A 27,035-nucleotide genomic window follows, 5' to 3' on the forward strand; every position below is an offset into this window, starting at 1 on the left:
ATGTCTCAGAGCTTTTATTTTAAATCCCGACCGGATCCGGTGACATCGGGGGGAGTTGGAGGGGGAAACTGGAAATCTTGGACAACACTTAGAGTGGAGATATCAGGATGAAACTTGATAAGAAAAATAAGCACAAGTCCTAGAAATGTGATTGACATAACCGGACCAGATCCGCTATCTTTTAGGGAGATGGTGGGGGGATTTCGAGTGCTTTGGCGAGCTCGGTGCTTCTGGACGTGCTAAGACAATAAAAATGGGTAGGCGTGTCAGGAACCAGCACAAATTAATTTGGTAACATTCTTTTTTCCGATTCGACCATCTGGGGGGCTGGAGGGAGAGGAAAAATTAGAAAAAACGATGTATTTTTAACTTACAGATAGGTGATCGAATCTTAATGAAATTTGATATTTAGAAGGACCTCGTGTCTCAGAGCTTTCATTTTAAATTCCGACCTTATCCGGTGACATTGGAGGGAGTTGGAGGGGAAATGGGAAATCTTGGAAAACGCTTGGAGTGAAGAGACCGGGATGAAACTTGGAGGGAAAAATAAGCACAAGTCCAAGATACATTATTGACATAACCGGACAGGACCCCCTCTCTTTGGGGGAGCTGGTGGGTTAATCTGGAATTTTTTTTAAATTGAGATATTTTTAACTCAAGAACGGGTAATCAGACCTTAATGAAATTTGTTATTTAGAAGGACTTCACGTCTCAGAGCTCTTATTTTAAATCCCAACCAGGTCCGGTGAGACGGGGGGGGGGGGGTCGGTGGGGGGATTGGTGGATCGGTGAGGGGGGGATTAGAGTGGACACATCGGGTTGAAACTTGGTGGGAAGAACAAGCACAAGTCCTAGATACATTGATTGACATAACCGGACCGGATCTGCTCTCTTTGGGGGAGTTGGAAGGGGGGGGGGTTAATTCGGAAAATTAGAAAAAATGAGGCATTTTTAACTTACGAACGGGTGATCGGATCTTAAAGAAAATTTGATATGTAGAAGGACCTCGTGTCTCAGATGCTCCATTTCCAATTTGGATCGGATCCGGTACATAGGGGGGTGGAGGGGGAAACGGAAATCTGGAAATCGGAAATCTTGGAAAACTCTTAGAGTGGAAAGATCGGGATGAAACTTGATGGGAAGAATAAGCAGAAGTTCTAGATACATGATTGATATAATCGGACCGGATTCGCCCTCTTTGGGGGAGTTGGACGATTTCTAGTGCTTTGGAGAGTTTGAGAATAAGTACAAGTTATAGATACGTGATTGACATAAGCGGACCGGATCCAATCTCTTTGGGGAGCTGGAGGGATTTCTAGTGCTTTGACGAGTTCGGTGCTTCTTGACGTGCTAGGACGACGAAATCGATAACTCTAGTACCAAGTCTAATTTTAGGTTCCAACATCGTCACAAGTGCCAAATGAGCTCTTGGCTCTTGCTTTTAGATACTCTTTCCACGTTTCTCTAAAGTAACTTATAATCAACACTTAAAAATGGCAAATATGATCCAAATAAAAATCAGTTTCTTTTCAATGTAACAAAAATTTTATATTAGCTGGCACATGTGCAAATCAACATTAATCTCAGACAAAATATGCTGCTAAGGCGGCCATTTTATCTTTCGGCTTCGGTTTTCCTCTACCCCGACCTCTTCCACGGCCCCTACCTCTATATGATCCACGGCCTCGTCCTCTGCCACGTCCACGATTCGTTTGGTAGCCTCTTTCAACAAGGTTTTGGAGGTGTTCAGAACAAAATATGCAACCTTTTGATTTAACTTCAGCGTTTGCCAACTTTGTCTTATCCTAAAATAACAATGAAAATAGTCTACTGGCCTGTTTTTGAACTTGCATATAAGCTAAATAGAGACAAGAGGTAACAAAGTAATGAAAGGGAAGGGACAATTGTTGCTCTGATAAGGAAGGTTCAGGAGTTGATAAAAGAAAACGAAGTAGGGATTAAAAACAAATAGTAAAACTAAAAAAAAAACATAAAAGGCCCTCATGGGAAATTAAAATTTTTAAGACCAACTTTGCTGGTTATGATAAATAAGAAAAATCCAGGAGTTTAAAATGAAACAACAGGATAAGGCCAATAATAACAAAAAAATAGCTGATATTTATGAACGTAATTCACGGTCAATCCTAAATACTTAACAAAAAGAGTAATATCTAAACTAATGTAGATTTGTTGCCATTCTAAGCCCATTCGGGCCTTCAGTCCTCGCCAACAATGTTCAGGAATTAGGCCCTCATAAATATCGACCCACGACTACAGTCTTTGGAGGCTTCTTATAATAAGATAGCATTTCCACTCTTTTTTCAGTCTATATTCTTTGAATTTTTACCCGTTTTAATTAACTTGCTGATTCTGGCTTGAAAATTTGAAATGCTTATTTCAACCCCTTCCTCTCATCCTATTTGGCTCAAAATTTGTATACAGCTTCGCTTTACCTAACATTTTAATATTCTGATATATTTGGATCTCAAAGTACTTAATTTTTATCCTACAGTTTAGTCTAAAAATGTAAGGATTTCTGAAAATTTTAGCCCAAGCATACCTTCGCCACTGCAGAAATGGGCGTTTCTAATAGACAATCTGAAGCATTCGTTGGAGAAGCATTCTTGCCTTTACACTATTTTCACGTAGGAGCAGTGTGTCCGGATATTCAACGCATGCAAAATATAGCATGTACTGAAGAACTAAGTAGGCACATTTTAAGACACAAAAGAATTAAAAAAAATACTTCATAAAAATTCTTTTTTTAAAAACCACGTTTCACAAATGGACTAAAAAGGGGAAAATAAATTTCTCAGTTCTAAAAATACTTTTGGTACATATTCCAAACATAATTTAAAAGTGGCGCGCATTTTACTTAAAAAAGGAACTATAAATAGTTAGGTATCAATAGATAGTTGACTGAAAGTGCGCACCACGTTTAAATTATGTTTTAAGTATGCATATCAAAAGTATTTTTTAGAACCGAAAAATTTATTTTCCCTTTTTAGTCCATTTGTAAAACGTGGTTAAAAAGAATTAAGAATTATTAAGTTTTTTTGCTCGAGTCCAATCTCACGACTTCCATTCATTGTGGTCTACATAAGAGTTAGGCAAACTTGCTCACACCCTTGTTTTCACTATGTATCATTTCCTGCTTTTTCATATTCAACAAATTTTAATGAAATAAAATTCGTCATCCTAATTTTCACTGTTCTAATTCACCTAGTTTAAAGTTTACACATTTTAGAAGATCTGGTTTTTATGCTTGTGGATTCAAAATTGTTGTTAGTAAGTCAAACACAGAGACACACAAACACACACACACAGATATATATATATATATATATATATATATATATATATATATATATATATATATATATATATATATATATATATATATATATATATATATATATATATATATATATATATATATATATGGTTCTAGGCGTTTACCTTCTGCGGAAAATACCCCCCCCTTTCGTGAAAAATAAGACTTTCCAAATTTTTGAATTTTATTTCAGTTTTTTTTTCCGTAGAGTGAAGACATTTTGGTACTTCTGTATTATACACCACTCACTCAAGTTTACGTTGTGTAAAACTGAAGATCAAACCGGTTTCTTCGTTCGTTTCTTTCAGCTTAGCGTGAGACAAGACAAAGACAAGTGACAGAATAGATGGGAAATATATAGTTTGGGTTATATATTTGCACATAAGGGGGGGGAGGGAGGTAAAGCATTTGGAAAGTTTGAAGTCAGAAAACAATTCTTACATCATAGTATGCAAAATAATTGTGCCTAACACATTTTGCATGCAGACCTGCTATACTTCACCCGCACCCTAATGTGCAAATATATAGCCCGAATTTGTTTCTAAAGTAACGAAGAAACCGGTTTGTTCTCGAGTTTTACAAATCGTAAACTTGAGTAAGTGGCGTATAATACATAAGTACCAGAATTTTTCATGGAGAAAGAGCCGGATTTCCCGGTATTATTTAAAAACCATCAGAAATTAAATATAAAAAACAAGTTTTTTCAGCTGAAAGTAAGGAGCAACATCAAATCTTAAAACAAACAGAAATTATTACCACATTCTCGCTTTTCGCCAGATTTTGTATTAAGAAAAGGTTCAGCCATTTTAAAAGGAAAATAAGATCCTTTCAACTTGGAATTCCACCATTATTGCAATAAATAAAGGATTATAGTTATTATTGACCTTGATCTGTAGCTAAATATATTAATTGAAAATCATTTTTATGATACATAACGTATTCTTTAAGAGGAAACAGAATTATGTGATGTAAAACAATGTGTTGCTTACAGATTTGTACTCCACTGAAACAAGTTGAGAATCGCATTCTTCACAATTGTCATCTAAAACCAAGACTTTAAAAGCTTCATTGAACAGGTTGAGAACCAGGTCACACCTAAAGGAAAAACAGAAAATCGTTTCAGCCTATACACAATCAAAAGATTATATTTGGAAGAACGTAGATTGCCGTTGAAATTTAATCTAAGAATGATTGCCGTAGAAATTTAATCTAAGAATAAAGAAAAAAATCTTGATTCAAAGTTCAAATTGTGAGTCTCACAAAACAAATTTGTCTGAAAAGTATTCCATTAATAAAAAAGTATTGCAAAGAACAACATTCCATAATAGCACCAACAGGTTCCAAAAAAAAATTCCAAGGTAAAAGAATGAACTAACGATAGCTTGAGCAGTAAGTTCATGAAAAATCGTAAAAATTATGATTTTTTATGTATATAAATTCTCAATTTGTACCTCCAACAATGGATAAATTTTTTTAGTTATACCTCCAACAAAAGTCAGACGTATTGCCAAGATTTATTCTTAACACAGTTGACATTCTTGTATCATCACTGTATGACAATTAATTATGTCAACAAGAGTACTTTGGTAATACAACCAAAGTTCAGAGCAGTTCATCAAACAGTCTTCGTACATTTATAAGTTAATAGTTTTGAAAAGTGAAATTTTAAATTCCCACAAGGAGTAAAGCTACCACATGTAAAGCTACTACATGATTCACGAATAAGAACTTACTTGTTGCAGCTAAGTTTCCATTTATACCACATCTACCACATATCTACATATCTACATATATCTACCACGAAAATAGCGACGAAGACCACACTGCCTTTCCATAACAAACAAATACAACGTAGAGACAATAGGGAAAATTTTAAGACAGTGGAAATTATTTCTGTAGATATTTCGGCCCTATGTCCAAGGGCTGTCTTGTGCACAATACAAGAATAAGAGAGAAACTATATATATATATATATATATATATATATATATATATATATATATATATATATATATATATATATATATATATATATATATATATATATATATATATATATATATATATACATATATATAAAAGAACTTACATCAAATTGTGAGGATTAAAACTGAATGATTAAAAACACTTTTTAAAACATTTTTTTTAAAATAGCCCTAGCATCCTTATTTCAACGAAGTTCAACCAGGACTGGCGAAAAAAATGAAATGAGAATATAAGCTCATTCAAACTGAAGAGAATAAAATGATTAGATGCAATTTCTTAAAGCTAATCTTGCTTGTTTAGCAGCCTGTCTCAAAGGCCTTTCCGTAGTTGGTTCAGTACTATTATAAATCGGTTTAGTAAAATATTTTGTTAGATCATTTTTAATTAAATTTGAGTATAAGGAATTTAGTGAGTATTCCCCCAAGTCCCTGTTCAAAGAAATATTATTATTTATTTTGAGATTAATTTCGATTGATTCTCGAACCGCCTGTTTTATTCCCAAATCATTACTAATGAGTGAAGAGTTTTAAAAAAGTATCATGTGGGACGAATTATTAAATATATGCCAACCTAAAGCAGAATCAAAGGAGTTGTTGGAACTATTTGAAATTAAGGCCTTGTCTATGTTATTTTTATGCTGTTGTAACCGTTTGTCTAGATTCTGATGGGTCCTGCCGACATAGTATTTTCCGCAATCACATGGAATTTGATAGACCCCTCTTTGGCGAGTAACTGGGGTCTTATCTTTACCCGAATTTAAGAAATTGATGATTTTAAAATTATTAGTAAAAACTACGTACAGATTATTTTTTGTGCAAATACTTTTTAATTTTGTTGTGATCTTTGGGATATACGGAAGATAGACAATATTTGAGGGCTTATCAGTAGCCTCACATTGTGAAGTACCTTCTTCGATTTTACAAGAATGTCTTTTTATTCTACGGTTAATTATTTTATTGACAAAAGGAATGGGGTATCCATTACCAAATATCTCTGATAAAGTTTATTTCTGCATTTATATATGAATTGGAGCAAATATTCAGGGCACGATCAATGAGAGAAGTTACAACTGCTCTTTTAACTTGTGGGGGGTGATTTGAATTAAAGTGAAGATATCTATTGTTTTGTGTTGGGTTTCGATATATAGTAAAATCCAGTTCATCAGCATTGCGAATAATTAATACATCTAAAAACGGAAGTTTATTTTCAATTTCAACTTCTAGGGTGAACTGCAAATTTCGGTCATAAGTGTTAAGATGATCTAAGAAGCCCCGAAGCTCAGCTTCCCCATAATTCCAAAGTGAAATTACGTCATCCATGTAACGACCCCAATAGACGTGTTTTAAAAAATAAGAATTCAATGCCCAATTCTCAAGATTCTCGACGTAAATATTTGCTAGTAGCCCGGGTAAAGGTGCTCCCATGGGTAACCCATTTTTTTTGCTGATAAAAAGAATCGCGAAATTGAAAATACATAGAAAACTTATTACAAATTTTAACAAGAGTCATTAGCACTTCACAATCAATTCCTGTCGCTGAAGTCTCGATCAGGTGGTAATTTTCTTCTATTTTGTTTTTTAATAATTCCTCTGAAATAGTTACATCTATATTTGTATACATTGAAACAATGTCGAAACTACTAACTATTGTGTTTTCTGAAATACTTGTGTTGCTAAGTTTTTTAACCAAATCTGCCGAGTTACGAATATATGAATTTTGAGAATACAATAAAGGTTTGAAAGCTGTACAAAGCCATTTTCCAATATTGGCAGCGGGGGCTGCCCCCCGCAATTTTTTTAAAAAATGTTTTAAAAAGTGTTTTTAATCATTCGGTTTTAATCCTCACAATTTGATGTAAGTTCTTTTATATATATATATATATATATATATATATATATATATATATATATATATATATATATATATATATATATATATATATATATATATATATATATATATATATATATATATATATATATATATATATATAGTTTCTCTCTTATTCTTGTATTGTGCTGAAGACGGCCCTTGGACATAGGGCCGAAATATCTACAGAAATAATTTCCACTGTCTTGAAATTTTCCCTATTGTCTCTACGTTGTATTTGTTTGTTATGGAAAGGCAGTGTGGTCTTCGTCGCTATTTTCGTCTAGCTTATGGGGAGCAGTTGACCTATGATATCTTTTATTTTATTAGTCTAGGTAAAAAACATGCTAATATTATCAATCAACAAAATTTTTTAGAATCCTGTAGAAATGAAAACCTTATTCCCAAATCTTTAAGATATTAAATAAAAAAACAAGTTTTTTAACTGAAAGTAAGGAGCGACATTAAAACTTAAAACGAACAGAAATTACTTCGTATATGAAAGAGGCTGCATCCCCACTCTTTACGCTAAAGTTTGACTCTGTCTCTCAATTCTTCTTTTTAAAACAGTACAAAACTTTAGCGTAAAGAGCGGGGCGTTGATGAGGAAGCAGCCTCTTTCAGATACGAAGTAATTTCTGTTCGTTTTAAGTTTTAATGTCGCTCCTTACTTTCAGTTAAAAAACTTGTTTTTTTTATTTAATTTCTGAACGTTTTTGAACCAATGCATGTTTTGATTTTGGCTCTCCGCAGAGGAATAATTAAAACGAAATTTGCATTTTTTTTTTTTTTTTTTTTTTTTGGCTAAATGGCTTTCTCATAATTTTGATCAAATGATTTTGAGAAAAAAAGAGCGGGGGAGGAAGCCTAGTTGCCCTCCGATTTTTTGGTTAAATAAAAAGGCAACTAGAACTTTAAATTTTTTACGAATATTTTTATTAGTAAAAGATTTACGTAACTTATAAATTAGCTTACGTAAAGAACTTTTGTATTCTCATATTTTTATTACATATATGAGGGGGTTCGTCCCCTTGTCAGATCCTCGCTCTTTACACTAAGGCTTAAATTTTGTCCCAATTCATTAAGAATGACCCCAGAATCACAAAAGCCGTAGAATAAATAGTTGAAATTACTAAAAATACTTTAACGTAAAGAGCGAGGTATTAGGAAGAGGTTAGCCCCTCAAATTGGTAATAATTTCTGTTTGTTTTAAGTTTTAATGCTGTTCCTTACTTCCAGCTGAAAGACCTTTTTCATATTTATTTTTTCATTGTGTTTTTAAATAATGCTAGTAAATCCTGCGCTCCCTTCATGGAGATTTTCTTCCCCCATGACAAATTATCGATGGAAAGTTCCCCCAGCATATCCCCCTCTTCTCAACCCCTCCTCCAAGCAAAAAAATCCTCCTGAAAACGCCTATACACTTCCCAATAACCATTACTATATGTAAGCATTGGTCAAAGTTTGTAACTTGTTGCCCCTCCCATGGGGACTGTGGGGGAGTAAGTCGTCCCCAAAGACATAGTTATAAGGTTTTTCGACTACGCTGAATAAAATGACTATCTCAGAATTTTGATCCGTTGACTTTGGGAAAATAATTAGCGTGGGAGGGGGCCTAGGTGCCCTCCAATTTTTTTGGTCACTTAAAAAGGGCACTAGAACTTTTTATTTCCATTAGAATGAGCCCTCTTGCAACATTCTAGGACAACTGGGTCGATACGATCACCCCTGGGAAAAAAAAAAAAACAAATAAACACGCATCCGTGATCTGCCTTCTGGAAAAAAATACAAAATTCCACATTTTTGTAGATAGGAGCATGAAACTTCTACAGTAGGGTTCTCTGATACGCTGAATCTGATGGTGTGATTTTCGTTAAGATTCTGTGACTTCTAGGGGGCGTTTCCCTCTATTTTCTAAAATAACGCAAATTTTCTCAGGCTCGTAACTTTTGATGGGTAAGACTAAACTTGATGAAACTTATATATTTAAAATCAGCATTAAAATGCGATTCTTTTGATGTAGGTATTGGTATCAAAATTCCATTTTTTAGAGTTTTGGTTACTATTGAGCCGGGTCGCTCCTTACTACAGTTCGTTACCACGAACTGTTTGATAAATTACATTTAAATACCCGGAAAGAAGCGCAATTTGCCCATACACTACAGTTAAAAACCCTAGTCCATATTATTAAGGACAAAAAACAGAAACGACATATTATTTCTTCAGAGAGAAAATCGTTGGAAACTTTTTTGCTGGAAAACCTGTCCACTGTTGATTTTGCTCAAGTTGTTAGATTAGAAAAAAATTTGTTTAGCCACGATTTTCGCTTGTCCAAGGAACGCCTCTATAAAAAATTGGAAGGCTTACGAAATGAATCTTCGATGAGAAACCGTATTTATTCTCCAAGATTCACTCCTGGACCTGCTATCGTTAACCTCTCTTCTAAAACATTGGAACCCCAGGAAATGGAAACACTAGAAAAAGGTCCAAAATTTTCTTTTCTACCGAAACAGGTTCCTGTGGCAGATATAGTTTCCTCTCTAGAGTCCGCTTTGCATAAACACTATCCTTCTGTCTCTAACCCGGATGAAGTTAGATCTGGTCTTATAAATATCCTCTATAACAGCCAAAAAAAGTTTAAGCCTCCTACCAATTCCACACCGGAAAATTTGCACGACATAAAAATACTATCTAATCTCCGAAAAGATCCTTCTATTACAATAACTAAAGCAGACAAAAGCAATTCACTTGTTGTCATGAATACGACAGACTATGACAACACAATTCTTTCGCATTTAAATGACACAATTACATATCAAACAATAACTCATGATCCTACTGATCAGTTCACTAATAATATTATAAATGAATTAAAGCAGCTAAAACAAAATGGTAAAATCACCCCACAACTATACAATAAATTTTTTCCCCGTGGTAGTTTCTGTCCTAAACTCTACGGTTTACCAAAAATACATAAACAGGGTATTCCCTTAAGACCTATCGTAGCTTGTACTAAAGCCCCCGCTGTCAATATTGGAAAATGGCTTTGTACAGCTTTCAAACCTTTATTGTATTCTCAAAATTCATATATTCGTAACTCGGCAGATTTGGTTAAAAAACTTAGCAACACAAGTATTTCAGAAAACACAATAGTTAGTAGTTTCGACATTGTTTCAATGTATACAAATATAGATGTAACTATTTCAGAGGAATTATTAAAAAACAAAATAGAAGAAAATTACCACCTGATCGAGACTTCAGCGACAGGAATTGATTGTGAAGTTTTAATGACTCTTGTTAAAATTTGTAATAAGTTTTCTATGTATTTTCAATTTCGCGATTCTTTTTATCAGCAAAAAAAATGGGTTAGCCATGGGAGCACCTTTATCCGGGCTACTAGCAAGTATTTACGTCGAGAATCTTGAGAATTGGGCATTGAATTCTTATTTTTTAAAACACGTCTATTGGGGTCGTTACATGGATGACGTAATTTCACTTTGGAATTATGGGGAAGCTGAGCTTCGGGGCTTCTTAGATCATCTTAACACTTATGACCGAAATTTGCAGTTCACCCTAGAAGTTGAAATTGAAAATAAACTTCCGTTTTTAGATGTATTAATTATTCGCAATGCTGATGAACTGGATTTTACTATATATCGAAAGCCAACACAAAACAATAGATATCTTCACTTTAATTCAAATCACCCCCCACAAGTTAAAAGAGCAGTTGTAACTTCCCTCATTGATCGTGCCCTGAATATTTGCTCCAATTCATATATAAATGCAGAAATAAACTTTATCAGAGATATTCTTTTTGGTAATGGATACCCCATTCCTTTTGTCAATAAAATAATTAACCGTAGAATAAAAAGACATTCTTGTAAAATCGAAGAAGGTACTTCACAATGTGAGGCTACTGATAAGCCCTCAAATATTGTCTATCTTCCGTATATCCCAAAGATCACAACAAAATTAAAAAATATTTGCACAAAAAATAATCTGTACGTTGTTTTTACTAATAATTTTAAAATCATCAATTTCTTAAATTCGGGTAAAGATAAGACGCCAGTTACTCGCCAAAGAGGGGTCTATCAAATTCCATGTGATTGCGGAAAATACTATGTCGGCAGGACCCATCAGAATCTAGACAAACGGTTACAACATCATAAAAATGACATAGACAAGGCTTTAATTTCAAATAGTTCCAACAACTCCTTTGATTCTGCTTTAGGTTGGCATATATTTAATAATCCGTCCCACATGATACTTTTTGAAAACTCTTCACTCATTAGTAATGATTTGAGAATAAAACAGGTGGTTCGAGAATCAATCGAAATTAATCTCAAAATAAATAATAATATTTCTTTGAACAGGGACTTGGGGGAATACTCACTAAATTCCTTATACTCAAATTTAATGAAAAATGATCTAACAAAATATTTTACTAAACTGATTTATAATAGTACTGAACCAACTACGAAAAGGCCTTTGAGACAGGCTGCTAAACAAGCAAGATTAGCTTTAAGAAATTGCATCTAATCATTTTATTCTCTTCAGTTTGAATGAGCTTATATTCTCATTTCATTTTTTTCGCCAGTCCTGGTTGAACTTCGTTGAAGTAAGGATGCTAGGGCTATTTTTTTAAAAATGTTTTAAAAAGTGTTTTTAATCATTCAGTTTTAATCCTCACAATTTGATGTAAGTTCTTTTATATATATATATATATATATAGTTTCTCTCTTATTCTTGTATTGTGCTGAAGACGGCCCTTGGACATAGGGCCGAAATATCTACAGAAATAATTTCCACTGTCTTGAAATTTTCCCTATTGTCTCTACGTTGTATTTGTTTATATCTACCACATGTAAAGCTACTACATGATTCACGAATAAGAACTTACTTGTTGCAGCTAAGTTTCCATTTATACCACATCTACCACATATCTACATATATCTACCACATGTAAAGCTACTACATGATTCACGAATAAGAACTTACTTGTTGCAGCTAAGTTTCCATTTTGGCCCAGAGCTAGGATCAAGAACTAATACACCAGAATCGCAGTCGGTACAACCACATATTCCATTATTATTCAAACTTTGAGGACAGCTGGGATGAGTGCAAGCATTACAACCAACGCCTTTCGTCATGTCCCTAAAAGGTACTATTTTTAAGGGAAACACTTTAGGAACTTGTAACATCTCTGACAAATATAACAGAATTGAACATAAAGATACACTTTCGAAGCTTAACCCCTCTCCTCCACCTCCAATAAAGTTTGATTTATTTTTACTTTTAATAAGCATTTTTCAGTAATTTAATTAGATACTTCAAAATGTTTTGTCATATTCTCCGTAATCATACATAAATACATGATTAAGGTCGTATATTTGGGTAGGGATTTAGATAATCAAATATTTACATTAAAAATTCACATTAAACAAAAAATCAAACTCTGGTAAGTTCGAAACACTAATGTTGAGCTCAGATCACTTTGGAAGATTCTACGCGTAAAGGACGCAAGTACACAGTCTAAAAATATAAATAAAAACAAAAGAAAAGACAGAAATAAGAAAACTAATTTCTTAGTTCTCTATAATGAATGCGTAGCTCTCCTTCCGAAAGATCAAGTCATATTTTAGGAAAGAAAATTTTTCGCTGAAACCAGGATCCTGTGCAGAATTTGGTAAAAATAATTGCGAACTACAACACAACAACTATGGGATAGGGGTGAGATTGTTTTTAATACTACACCAAGGCTACCCTAACTGTGAGGAGAGCAAGCACTTCCTTAAACTCGACTCTCAATTAAAAGTTTAACTTCAGCAGAATAATGTTGCGAAAAAAAGAGCTCGTTTAATGTATTTGCTTTTCAGAATAGGAATAACAGTTCAGAATGAACTTTCGTCTCAGCAATAAGAAGGGAGATTTTGCCGCCTAAGCACTCATACTGTACGCTTCATACTTTATTCGTTTCATAGGGGGGTAATTAAGTTTAAAAAAGCTTTTTAGAGCCATGTTTTTAAACTTCCTATGAGAGGAGCATTAGACAAATCTAATGAACATCAGGTGAAACGGATTTAACTTATGATCTGTCTTCATTATATAATATATATATATATATATATATATATATATATATATATATATATATATATATATATATATATATATATATATATATATATATATATATATATATATATGTATGTATATATATACATATATATAATATATAATATTATATATATATTATAATATTATAATATAATGTAATTTTTTTAATAATATATTAATATATTATGAAATTATATTATAATATATTATAATATATATATTATAAATATATATATGTATGTTATGTTGCCCTGGGCAACAAGGCATCACCCCTATTGCAGGATAACTTCGAAAATATCACCAACAATGAATTAAGATTATAAATTAATTTTAAAAAAATTAAAAAGACCCTAACAAATACATCTGAAAGCTAATAAGAAAAACAGGACATAAAAATGCCGTATTTTAGGCTTCAAGCACCCCTCACCTAGACAAAGATCAATCGGTGCTCCTCCATAATACCTGATGCGCAATCACACATCACCGTACATAATCACCGTCAAGTCTCAAATAAATCAACCAAGTTAAATTAAGCTTTAAAATAAATGTTTATGTTAACCATTTATCTTTTATGGACTACGTGACCTTTTAAAAGCGAATGCACCACCACACGCTATTAACACCTATGCAACCAGGAAGTTCAATAAATGGATTTTTGATAATTTTAAAGCAAGTGTCTTTCTCAGAATTTTCAATCGATAGTCTTTTCTCTCTCTTTGGGACAAAATTGTTATTTTGTGCCACTACATGGCAGAGAACGCCACTTAGAGGTGGAACGATCTTTTTTGTCACTTAAAAAGAGCATTAGAACTTTCAATTTCTTTTCGAATATGCCTTCTCCAGATTTTCTAGGACCGCTTGTTCAATACGATCACGTCTGAGTGAAAAAAAAAACAAAAATCAAAACATAACAAAACAAAAAAACAAACTCGGCTCTATGATCATTCTTGTCCTAAAAAATGCAAAATTTTGTATTTTTCTAGACAGCTTGAAACCTCCGCAATGGGGTTATTTAATATGACGAATTTGAAAGTGTAACTTTCATCAACATCAATCGCCTTTTGGAGGTGTTTTGCCACTTATCGAAAATCAGGCAAATTTTCACAAGCTCGTAGCTTTTGGTGGGTGGGCTTTAATTTGATGAATTTTACATATTTAGAATCACTATGAAAGACCAGCTCTTTTGATGCGTACAGTGTCATAAAAACTCCTTTTTTTAGAGTCTTGAGTACTATTATCGCGATTTCCTTCTTACTTATAGTTTGTAACCACGAACTGTTTGATTGGGAACTCAAATTCCGCAAATCTAACGCTATCTAACCGTTTCCTAATAAAATACTAGATATATCTAGGCTAGTTAAATTTTATTGTGTAAAGCAATACTGCATGTTTCGCAACTACTAAAGGCATTTTTACCTTCTTCACATTCGAATTGTTGCTATAAGATTATCGGTGCTTTTGAATTCCTTTAACTGACTATTAATGAAAAGCTAAAAAAATTACTAATTCGTACTGACTATGGGCGCTAATCGCAGTACCCCCCTCCCAACCTCAATACACAAGTATAGAATTGTTAAACTTCTTTAAACTCTTAACTGTTCAGGGCTATTTTGGGAACGGTTTTGAGTCGTCGGATGATCGGTAAGTACACATACAATGCATAAATCATGTATTAAATAAACCAAAGCATTGTAAGTACACATTTATCACAAGAATTCTTTGGCTTGTACAATTGCAGTGCCTACAGCAGAACTCGTGTCCCCCCTCACCCTCCCAACTCCAGAAGTACATACATGTTGCATCTCTTTGGTTATGATCTTTAAGAGATAGCATAAGCAGTATAATCTGTAGGCCCAAAGCTGCAGTCCAAGTCCCTCTAGGGCACTAATTTCGTGTGTGTTTATGCTTTGGAGGGGGAGGATGTTATTGTCCAGCTAGGTTTGGAAAATACATATTTTGTATTTTCATTAAAAAAAGATCTCCCCTTAAATTTAAGAAATGTTTTTCGTACCTTCACAAAAGAGTCCCCTCTACATTTTCGTAAATTGGCACCACAATTTGCCAGCCTTTAACTTCATGAATATAGACATGTTATCAGTGATGAATCAAGAAATGGTCCATAATGATCAATCATGGGTATCTCGCACTTGGTGGTTAATTTCCAATAATGTTGGTACCTGATCGTTGTTAAGTCACTAGTAGCAACAAAAAAATTACAATATGAGCGTCCAAAAACAAAACAGTATGTAAAATATATTATCCCAATAGCTTCTGATTTCCGTCACGGTTTATATATGAGAATTTCTTAGCTTATTTATTACAGGGCGAAGGTTGAAACATGGAAGCCCAAAATTGTAGTAAATGCGAGATAAATCATCATTATTATCATTGTTATTAAAACACAAAAAGCACATATTTGACGAATGGTATATGATTTTTCTAATACATCATTGACTACTCACTTGAAAGGTGGATAATTAAAGCAGTATGGGCAGACCAAAAAGCTTTTCCCTTTGTGACTAGTAAACGTTAGAAGTTCGAAGTCATCGAGTGGACACTTGAGCTCACTATAGAGCTTGAACGAACCATTTTGCGGCAGTGAGTAGGTGTCATCACAGTGGCTACAATGCAAACGGGCTACTTTACCACCAACAAGCTTCATAAATCGTCGACACTTCCCACATCTGTAAAGAAAATTTATTCTGTGTGTAAGCATTTCTCATACTTACAGGCTAAATGAATACTTCGTTATTATCTGACATCTACAATTTATTTTTGGAAATATGTCAACTTCAGGAAGTGTGGCAAATTTCTGAAAAGTAATAAGCAAATGGTCATGAGAATTTTCTTATTAAACGACTATAGAAATAACCAATTCAGTTTAACATTTATAATGCAGTTTATCTTAATGTTCAGATAAAACACTCGTTTTTTTTTTGTTTTTTTTTTTTCTATTTAGTTCCCTGACTGCTGCTTATAAGATGGCACACAGGCTATTGGACCTCGCCACAAAGAGCTAGACCGTCAGTTACTTGTGCAAAAATAGGCAACAGCTGATGTGCAGCAATATTGATAGATAATATCTGCCAAATTATTAGATGTCTTCTTTTTTATTTTTAAAAGAAGAAGGGACTAGGGAGACATATAATTGCTACCCATAAAAAAGTGTGAGTATCCTCCCTGTTCAAGGTGGGAGCATTACTATTCAGCCGAATAGAAATGAAAATTCCAGTTTTCTACTGTTACGTGGGAAATATTTATCACTTGACATTTTCTTTAAAACTCATTTTTTAGATACTATTTAGCAAGCATTACTTTGAAAATATAATATTGGCCATTTTCTGTGTGTCAAGTACAAACTTCAAAAACACATGCTGAATACTTAATTTTTGTAACACAAGAACGTCTATTTTAGATGAGCAAGCTGTTTCAACTGACATAGAAAGTCACTCAGTAAATATTAGTTTCATCATCATCAAGTCCTAAACAAATATCTTAAATGTACAAACTTTTTGACATATCATCTTGGATTTTCTATTAAAGAAAAAAGAATAAAAAAGAAAAAAAAGTTGTATATAAGGATTATCCCAGAAGGTGACAAAACTGAATTACTTCCTTTCCGCAATACTTTAAAGTTTTAAGTTTTGCACAAAACATATTGTTTGTAGAGAACATAAAGAAAATTCATTTTTAAATGCACATGGATTCTTTTTGAGTTCTCTTTGAGTTGATTCAGTTTATTCAAGTAAATGAAGAAGGGAAACTGTAGTCTTACTGTGCTAATTTTACGACAACGCTCTTTCACGACCTTAGGAGATCCATAGACTTCGCACATACATCGGCCTCAAAAATGCGCAAAGTTAAACAAACATACTTAATTTTGCAGGAGCGATATCTAAGCAATATATTGCCGAAATTTGGCAGCGTATTGCCCTTTTTATCGGTAATCTACTGGCAATAACAAATAATATTTTTTATCGCGTAGAATTGTTCACGATGTTATGAAAATATGTAAAAACGCCACAATAATCTACTTCAACACTTCACACATACACAAATTCTTTTACGTTTACTTTAGTAGTTGCATTACTAAACTTCTTGCTTCAGTAGAGGAAACAAAGAACATTCCGTCAAAATAAATTCGTTTTCCCACAAAAGAAACAGAACACCAATACAAATATGGTAATTTAAGAAAAAATAGAAGGCAAAAAAAAGTGTATACAAAATACGAAGCTTAGTTACGCGAAGTAAATCTTCGAATAAATGAGAGACTCGCTAGATTCTATTCTGGAGTACATCCCAACGCAAATACTTTTTTCCATTCCAAGGGAAAAAAACGCATTAAAGTAATTCAGCTGAAAATCACACGAGAAAAAGCTTTATTCCTGTCTAAGGTGTCTTATATCCATCTAGTACCAATCGCTACTTTGAAAAATTGGTTCTCCTTTGTTTCCACTTTGTCAACTTCAACTTTGACTTATAACCATTAAACCTGAGCTTAAAACTGGTTTGAAACAATAGTTTATCAATTAACATTTTTTCTTTAGTTTAGTCTGACTCCAAATTTAATTGTTTTTCTTCTTAATTACCCTTTATCAACTTTTTTAGTTATTCTTACTGCTTTAATAGTGCTATTTATAAGTGTTTGTTCCAATTTTCCACTCGGTAAGCATGACATAGTCTGCCATGGATATTCTTTTTTATTAATGATGCACTTAATCATACATACTGAAGTACTTAAATAGAAGCAAGTTTAATATCTTACTTATCTAATTGTTACGACTCCGCAACACTTAGCCAATCAATGATATGAAAACAATCAAGTGATTTTGTTAATCGTAGCTGAAGCAAGTATTTCCCTATGGTATTCATATAATCAGATTCAGTAGGTTTTCGGATGCTCACAAGAGGGAATGTTTTTTTCGTTATTCCTAAAGTTTGAAGGCAAGCAACTACTTGACATGATGAAGATTATATAGTTGAGAGGTTTCATAAAAAGATGACAAATTTAACATTTTTGTATGTCTGTACCCCAGATTTTTTGCCCCTTCCTTCTTTGATTTTGCGAAATACCTTTTCTTTGGTATTTTCATCAAAAAAACGGCTTTTTTTGGAATTTTCATAATAAATAAGATAAAGTAAACGAAATTTTAAATAAAATTAAACAAACACAACACAATTGCCGTTCCAAGATTTTTGAGGAATACAGCCCCTCCTAATTTCCGTAAATTGATACCAATTCGTCTAACAGGATTCTTGGCTAGTATCTGATACTTTACTTGATAATAAATTGAAAATGGACAAATATTTAACCAGTATTTGACAAATATTTATCCTCTAGTTCTATTTACAAATGTATATCTATTTCCAGTAAGGCAGGAACGATGTGTGTTGATTGAGACAAAATTTTTAAGAGCCTCAAGATAAAACACTACCTATGATAACTGTGCGTCTTATGTCCCAACACGAAGCCAAATTATTAATACAATTATTATAAATGGAAGATATGTCCTTTCGTTTTGGGAATTACGATGTCTTTTTCCTGAGTTATTTCTGCTGCTTAAACTGTCTCTTTTTTCCCAACTTTTTTTCTTTTTCTATTTATTGGACTTCTTTATTTCAAAAAGCATTAGAAAAGATGATCTAACAGGCAACTTGCTCATCTGCACATAATCTTCTTCCAGGATTGAATATTTTGTTAAATGGGATTATCCGATCTTAGATCCCCTTTTGGTAACGAAAATAAAATTAAGTCAATTTTCCTATGTTCTTGATTGTTGTCTTTTCGCGATAATCATTTTATGATTAAAGTCAGTTTCGATTGCTGTTCACCAAGGGTCAACGTTATTTTCATTACTTCCATCTAGTGTTGCAAAATTACCGTAAAATCAAAACTCAGTAAGTAAAATTGGTAAAATAAGGTAAATTTGGTGTTTTAGAGTTGCCTTGTAGCTACAAGACCAGTTGAGCATTTCTTTTTAAGCATCACTTGCAGCTTTTAATGAAAATTTTTTTAATGATTCTGATTTTTCTGGGCTTGAAAAAGGTAACGTCCCTTCATCTAGAGTTCTATCAATTTAATTAACTGCCTAGTTTATTCCTTTGGTAAACCTGTGCCTAGGGTAATACCTCAGCAATTGAACAGTGCCTGAATTAGGTCATCCGTTTTATAAAAAATTAAAATAGAAAATAAATACGGTAAATCAAATTTACCATTATTTGGGAGTAAAATCATATTAGTCATTTTTTGTCTACATTGAAACCAAGTCACTTTCACAGTCATTAAAACTGTCTTCAACAGGATTTCTTACAAATCTAGCTCATCTCCTTCAGAATTAGATTCTGATTCAGGTGATCGGGTTTGTTCCGAAGCCCCCTCCCCCAAAGAAAGTCCTGGATACGGTTTTGAGGAATATACATCAATTTCTACCTCCATCCTCCCATCGTCTCTCCCTAAGAGATAATTCTGTATTTATAAGAAGATTCTTTCAAAACAACTACTGAAACACAAGGGCCGTTTCAAAAACCACTGAAACAAATATTAATACATTGAACCCTTATGGGTCTTTAAAATAGGTAATTTTTTCCAAGCAACTACTGAAACACAAGGGCCGTTAAACTAGAATAATAATTTCTGTTAGACACTGTAGTCAGTAACAACTCATTCGGTAGCAATTGGCTGAAAAGCAGGCTAATTCTTAGAAAAGGGCACTGGAACTTTCGATTTCCAATCGATTGACCCCCTCCAAAGCTCATCCGACCACCCTTCTACATGAAGTGCCTTTGGGAAAAAATAAATGAACAAATATTAATATATTGAACTCTTATGGGTCTCTAAAATAGGTTTTCCTTCTGTTTTTTTTTTTTTTTTTTTTTTTTTTTTTTAGTACTGAAGACGGTTAGGCGGAAGTCTTGTGTCCACTGGCTGACATTACTGTCATTTTTTTCGGCTATTTGATTTTTTTTTCTTGTTTGTCATGTGTCAATCCTGCTTGTAGCCCTTTCTGTCTTTAACAGTTCACAGAACTAATGTAATTTTATTTCAGCTAATATTTCACCATTTTAAAATTATAATTACCTGTGTGGAGTTCAGTAATTGATGAAATAGATCCAAATCAATCCTCAGATAACTTTTATAATATATTAAATAAAGATTTTGATAAATTTTGCCCGTATAGAAATCTGAAAGGAAATAGACAAACACCAAGAAAACCATGGGTAAATGCATCGCTTTTGGGGTCTATTAATGAAAAAAATTGCTTAAATAAGATTAAAATGAAGTATCACATTGAAATAAATATAATACGTTTTAAAAACTATAAGAATCTGTTAGTAAGGATTCTTAGAGAAAATGAAAGAGTGTATTATGAATATTCATTTAAAAATTCTGATTCTCCTCGTCAAACTTGGAATTTAATTAAGTATAAATTGGAAAAAATAAAAAGTTATCACACCCTGAGGTATTATTTAATATAAATGGTGTAGAAGTTAGAGGACCGCAAGATGTTGCTAATATGTTCAATGATTATTTTTCTGGTGTTGGTCAATCAATTGTTTCAGAAGGAATAGATTTGTCCCCTTGCAAGTCGCATAAAGAATATTTGCCCCCTCCCCCAATGAATGTACGAGCATATTTCTGGCCCCTGTTAGTTTTGCAGAATTCCAAAAGATTATCAAAATATAAAAAACGGTAATTCAGTGGGACATGATGAACTATCAACAAATTTGTTAAAGAGTATTGCCGGAGTTATTTTTGACCATTTATCCACATTTTCAATTTGAGTATCGATTCAGGTATATTTCCTAGTAGATGGAATATTGCCCGAGTAATTCCATTGTATAAACAAGGTGATAAATCTGATGTAAGTTATCCTCCAATTGCAATTTCATCGCCATTATCTAAAGTGTCTGAAAAAATTTAAAAAAAAGATTTTCAGCTATTTGGATAAAATAAATTTCTTTACCAAATATCAACTTGGATTTAGGGCAAACCGTACGACAGAACACGCAGTTGCAGCTCTTTTATTAGAAATAAATGATTATTTAGATGATGATTTCCAGTGGCTACTGTTTTCTATGATATAAAAAAAGCATTTGACACTTTAAATCATGAAATTCTTCTTGACAACATGATAAATTCCGGCATAAGAGGTAAAGGATTACAAATTATTAAATTATACCTGTAGGACGCAAAATCACAGTAGATGCCGGTGGAAAAATGACTAATTTAAAAAGTCTTATTGATATTGGTGTCCCCCAAGGCTCAGTATTAGGTCCACTTTTATTTTTGATTTATATTAATGATCTTCCACGAGGTTTGCACGAGAATATTAGCCATGCAATTCTATTTGCAGATGATAAAGCTATAACAGTTAAAGCTAGGGATTCATCGACATCGATCGAAAATCTGACTATAAGTGTTACCTCAGTTAATCGATGGTTTGTCTCCAATAATCTGGTACCGAATTATACAAAAACTAATTTTATGGTTTTTGGTCGTTCAAAACGTGCCACTCGAGAGATTTCTTGTCAGGAGCTTCAGGTTGGTGATCAAAAAATTTGTAGGGTCCAACCATATCGTTATTTAGGAGTTTTCTTGGTCCCCTTTTGTCATTTCATAATCATATTGAGTATTTAAGATTAAAACTTGCTCAAAATATTGGGTCGATGTATCGTGTGAAGAATATTTTTCCTTTTACCATTTTAAAAATAATTTACCACTGTCTAATTGCTTCTTATTTGAATTACTAGTCAGTTGTATATCTTAATACATTTTGGAAGCATATAAAACCCTTACAGGTACTACAAAATAGGGCAATAAGAATACTTGGACATTTTTTACATCGACCTTCAAAACTTGAAAATGTTTCGGAAACTAAAACGTTATTCCTTTTCTTAAATTTGTTAGATTTAAATGATATGCGAGCTTTAAATAATTCCATATGGCATTTTCAAATCCAAAATTCTAAAAATTATTTCTATGATAAATCTCTGTTAATTTTACTTCCTCGTTCGGATTGTCGGAGGTCTGGGATGTACCGAATTATTTTTGTAAGTTCTAAAAGGTCAAGGTTTTCGATTAGGTACCAAATGCCCTTCATTGCAAACAGTTATAAGCTGAATGACAAAATTCTGTTTCATCGATCCCAAAAACCTCAGCTAAATTTAAAAAAGCAAATATTAAAGATTGTTTGCAAAAATTTAGATTTTCACCATTGATGATGGAAAATTAAATTATTTGATCTTCTTCTTTGTGTGTTTAATTTTTGTGTCCCTGTGTTTGGGATGGCCTCCCACGCCCCTCCTGTCCGACATTTATTTATTTACTTATCCTTGTTACTTATCTTTTATGAGTTTTTTTTCTATTTTGTTTGTCTTTTGCCGTGTTAAATTTTGGAATCGTTATTATGATGAGATGTTGATGTTTTTTCTATGTTTTTACACTGTCACAGCCTTACGAGCTCTGCTCTCTGTTGGGGCATAATATTGTTTTTTTATTTTTTAAGTTGAATAAAGAAAAAGTTGAAGTTGTGCTATAACACATTTTATTGTTCTGAAGACAAGACACCTGAGTCAAACAGACCGCCTTCTAAACGTGGGGAAACAGCTATACACAAAACAAAATCATATTCAATCCTTTTTCTGCCAGCCTCTTCGCACTTTTATGGTCTGAAAATCGCAAGGTGTCGTAAAATATGTAAGATACCGGTAAAATAGGTAAAATAGGCAAAACACTAATTTTACGGGGGTCCGTAAAATTACGCTAAAATACCCAATTTTACCAGTTACAACACTAATTCTATCCTCTTTTTTAAGAGATTTTTTACTAAACTTTACAAGAAAGAGTTTTCAATATTGCAGCATTTACACAAAGCATAGTTATGTACCTTGAAAAGTTCTTTCCCGCTTCCGATAATGAGGTAAAGGTATCTTCAAACAGCTGATCCATGCTAGATATATTCTTAACAAAATAGAGAAACTTCAATCGAAATATTTCCAAAGTATGATGCAGGACATCTTCAAACTGCGCTTTACCCTTTGCAATCAACGTCAGCTGCTCTTCAACTGCAGAACGCATTGTTGGTAAAACAAGATCTGGATCAATCTGCAAATACAACAAAAGAAATTGAAAGCATTAGTTGTTTATTCAACCAGCTGGCTTCACAGCATGAAATACTATGATACTTTGTCACTCATTATTTTTTATCCACGATTTATACATCAATATGAAAACAAAACATACGCTATGTACTAAAAATCTGTAACTTTTCATAGCGTGCTACGGTAGCCATCAAAGTTGTGAGGATAACTACTTTGAAGGATCAGTCGATTGATTTTCACCTGGAGGCATGTGGCCCAGGGTTCAATACTAGCCAACACAAGGCCGACGCCAGGAACTTTGTATCTGAAAACCGTCGTCAATCAATGAACTAATGAAAAAAGCTGTTTCAAAAATGGCGTAAAATATGTGTATGTGCGCTTTCGTTTGTTGTAATTCTGCTTTGACAATCTAGATAAACCACTCGGTTAACATACTTCAAATTTAGATTTGATATACCACAGCAATTTGTTCATCAACAAGTTCTAATGTGAATAACTATATTTTTTTATATTCAATTATTGTGCCGACCAGGTGGCTAATTCTACGAAAGAAAGACAAGAAAAATAAAAATAAACGTAAAATAATTTTGTTATTCTAATAAAAACTTAATCGTATTTGGCCAAAATAGTTCAAATTTTATAGAACAAAACCTTTTCTACACAGATGCGAAGCTTTCTACTGAAACAGAAACAAAAAAAAACATCGAAATTGTTGTCAATAATAGCGGCAAATGGAACAAGCCTATATCAATCTTACCTTAGACCTTAGTTCCTCCAGAGCCATCGGTGGCGCATAGGGCGTCGACAAAGCCTCTCCATTCGTCTCTCATTGGTGCTGCAGCGATGACGTCTTCCCATTCAGGTATTAGTGAGGTGCCGGCCGTCCTCAGATCTCGGTCATGTGTTCGTCTCAATGTATTTTTGGGGCGGCCTCTCTTTCTTCTACCGTCTGGCTTCCATTCATAGGTTGTTCGAGGAAGGCGGCTCTCTTCCATACGAAGAACGTGTCCCAGGTATGTCCACCGCCTTCTTTTCAGCAACTCAATGACTGGGGGTTGACCTGTTTTTCTGCGTATTTCTGCATTTGTAATTTTTTGTTGCCAACTTGTATTCAACATTCTTCTGAGGCACATATTTTCAAATGCAAGGATCCTTTTTTCAAGCTGGGTGTTTATTTTCCAACATTCACTTGCGTAAAGGAGAATTGAGAGTACATTGCTATTGAAGAGTCGAAGCTTCAGTCGCATTGAATATTTATTACTTCTCCAAATAGGCTTCAATCTATTGAAGACACCTGTAGCTTGTCCAATTCTACGTTTAATCTCGGTCGAGATCTCTCCATCACAATCAATCCAGCTACCCAGGTACTTGAACTCCTGGACTTGTTCTAGATCTTTGTTTTTGCAATGGAGAACAAGTGGCGAGGTTGTGATGGCCATGCTCTTCGATTTGTCAATGTTTATCTTTAGCCCGACATTCCCTGCATTCTCTGTAATAGTGTCAAGCAGCTGCTGCAACCGTTCTTTAGACTCTTCGAGAAGGACAACGTCGTCCGCGAAGTCCAGATCAAACAGTTGTTTGTTGCTTACTTTTACCCCGTAGCCCGATGCGAATCTCAGGGCATAATCCATTATAATTATAAAGAGCATGGGGGAAAGTACACATCCTTGACGAACACCAGACATGATCTTGTACCGTTGTACCGTAAATCTGGTTGTAAAATCTGGTTGTACCGTTTTCGGTCTTTACGCAACATTCCGATTCTTCATAAAGCGCTATAATCATATCTACTATTTTCTCGGGAATTCCGTAGTATTTCAAAACTCTCCACAAGCAATCTCTGTCAACTGAGTCAAATGCCTTTTCAAATTCAATGAATAGGAGGTAGAGCTTCTTGTTCCATTCTTTTCATTCTTCGACAAGCATTCTCAGTACAAATATTAGATCAGAACAGGATCTCCCAGTTCTGAAACCATGCTGCTCTTCTCGTAGAGTTGCGTCTAGTACTTTCCGCAGACGCTGCAAAATGATGAAGGCTAATAGTTTGGATGAGACAGGGAGAAGATTGATGCCTCTCCAGTTATGGCAGTTCATCAAGTCTCCCTTTTTGAAGAGTTTGACTATAATGCCTCTGCCCCAATCTCTTGGGACCTTCACTAAGGTCCATATTTTGGTGAAGAGAGAAAGCCAAATGGATATGCAGGTACTAATTGAGTACTTCAGCATTTCTGCTGAAATGCCATCAATACCCGGGGCTCGTCCATTTTTTAACTTCTTTGCTGCATGCATGATCTCCTCAGCACTCGGAGGATCTGTATTGATGTCTAGATACATAAAAGGGATATCAGGTACGTTAGCTTGGTCGCAAATTCCCGGTCTGTTCAGAAGTTTTTCGAAATGGGAAGCCCATCTCTCGTCAATTTTTTCTGGATCAGATATAATTGATCCATTTTCGTCCTTGACAAGGGTGATTCGGCTTTGTTTTCCTACCATCTCATTTGTCAATCGGTAGACAGTCTTGGAATCACCCTTCCTAGCAGCTTCTTCAGCTAAAGCTGCTTTCTTTTCAAGGAAAACCCCAATAAACAGCAATGTATCCTGATTTCACGAATGGCTTTCTGGTTGGTTCAACGAATTCATACCTTCACAGATAAATATTTCAGAGGCAACGCCTGGAAAGGCCATAAGGCTTCAATGTTTTATTATTTTCCCCAGAGGCACTTTATATACAAGGGGTGGTCATACAAACTTCGGAGGGGGCTCATTCGATTGGAATTCTGAAGTTCTAGTGCCCTTTTTAAGATTCGAAAATGATCGGAGGGCAACTAGCCCCCTCCCATACACCGTCTTTTCCCCAAATGCATCCAATCAAAATTTTGAGATAGCCATTTTTTCAAGATGTACAATGATGATATAACAATGCCTCCGGGTTTACATACCCCTGAGATCCCGGAGAAAGGGTTATAAGTTATGCCCCTGGGACATTTAAGGTTTTTTATAGAAGGGATGATTGCTTAAACTTTGGAGGAGGCTCATTTGATACAACCCTGAAGATCCCGGGGCATGGGTTGTAAGAAATAACCCTGGGACAAATAATGTTTTTATGGAAGGGGTGGTCGCCTAACCCTTTGAAAAGGCTCATTTGATAAGTTCTAGTTCCCTTTTTAAGAGTCAAAAGTGATCAGAGGGCAATTAGCCATCCCCACACCCTCTTTACCCCAGACGCATCCGATAAAATTTTTAGATAGTCATTCTGTTCAAAATATTATAAAGATTATATAACAATGCCACCAGGGCTAAAATAACCCCCCAGAGCTCGGGGGAAGGGTATAAGTTATGCCCCGGGCCGCATGCGGTTTTTATGGCAGGGGCGGTCGTATAAACTTTGGAGAAGGCTCATTTGATTGGAAATCGAAAATCAATCCTTCCAATCAAAATTTTAAGATAGCCATTTTGTTCAATATAGTCCATATATCATGTAACGATGCCTCCATGGTTGACACAGACCCCCAGATCTTGGAAGCAAGGGTTCTAAGTTATGTCCTACGGGCATTTGATTGCTTTTAAGAGTCAAAAGTTCCCTTTTAAGAGTGAAAAGTGATTTGAGGGCGACAGGCCCCCTGTCCCC

General features: G+C 34.1%; 1 protein-coding gene across 1 annotated transcript in view; it reads right to left on the reverse strand.

Annotated features, from left to right (window-relative positions):
• Positions 1–1,503: 1,503 nt before the first annotated feature.
• Positions 1,504–27,035, reverse strand: part of LOC136040024 (DNA topoisomerase 3-beta-1-like) — a 67,658-nt gene continuing 42,126 nt past the window's right edge. Inside the window, exons 11-15 of the mRNA XM_065724092.1 lie at positions 23,194–23,411; positions 15,769–15,990; positions 12,188–12,343; positions 4,324–4,429; positions 1,504–1,805 (exon numbers count right to left, since the gene is read on the reverse strand). Of these exons, the coding sequence (XP_065580164.1) occupies positions 1,584–1,805; positions 4,324–4,429; positions 12,188–12,343; positions 15,769–15,990; positions 23,194–23,411 (924 nt within the window). The 3' untranslated portion in view covers positions 1,504–1,583. The remainder of the gene's footprint in view (positions 1,806–4,323; positions 4,430–12,187; positions 12,344–15,768; positions 15,991–23,193; positions 23,412–27,035) is intronic.

The sequence above is a fragment of the Artemia franciscana genome, chromosome 2 (assembly GCF_032884065.1).
Source record: "Artemia franciscana chromosome 2, ASM3288406v1, whole genome shotgun sequence".
Lineage (NCBI taxonomy): Eukaryota > Metazoa > Arthropoda > Branchiopoda > Anostraca > Artemiidae > Artemia > Artemia franciscana.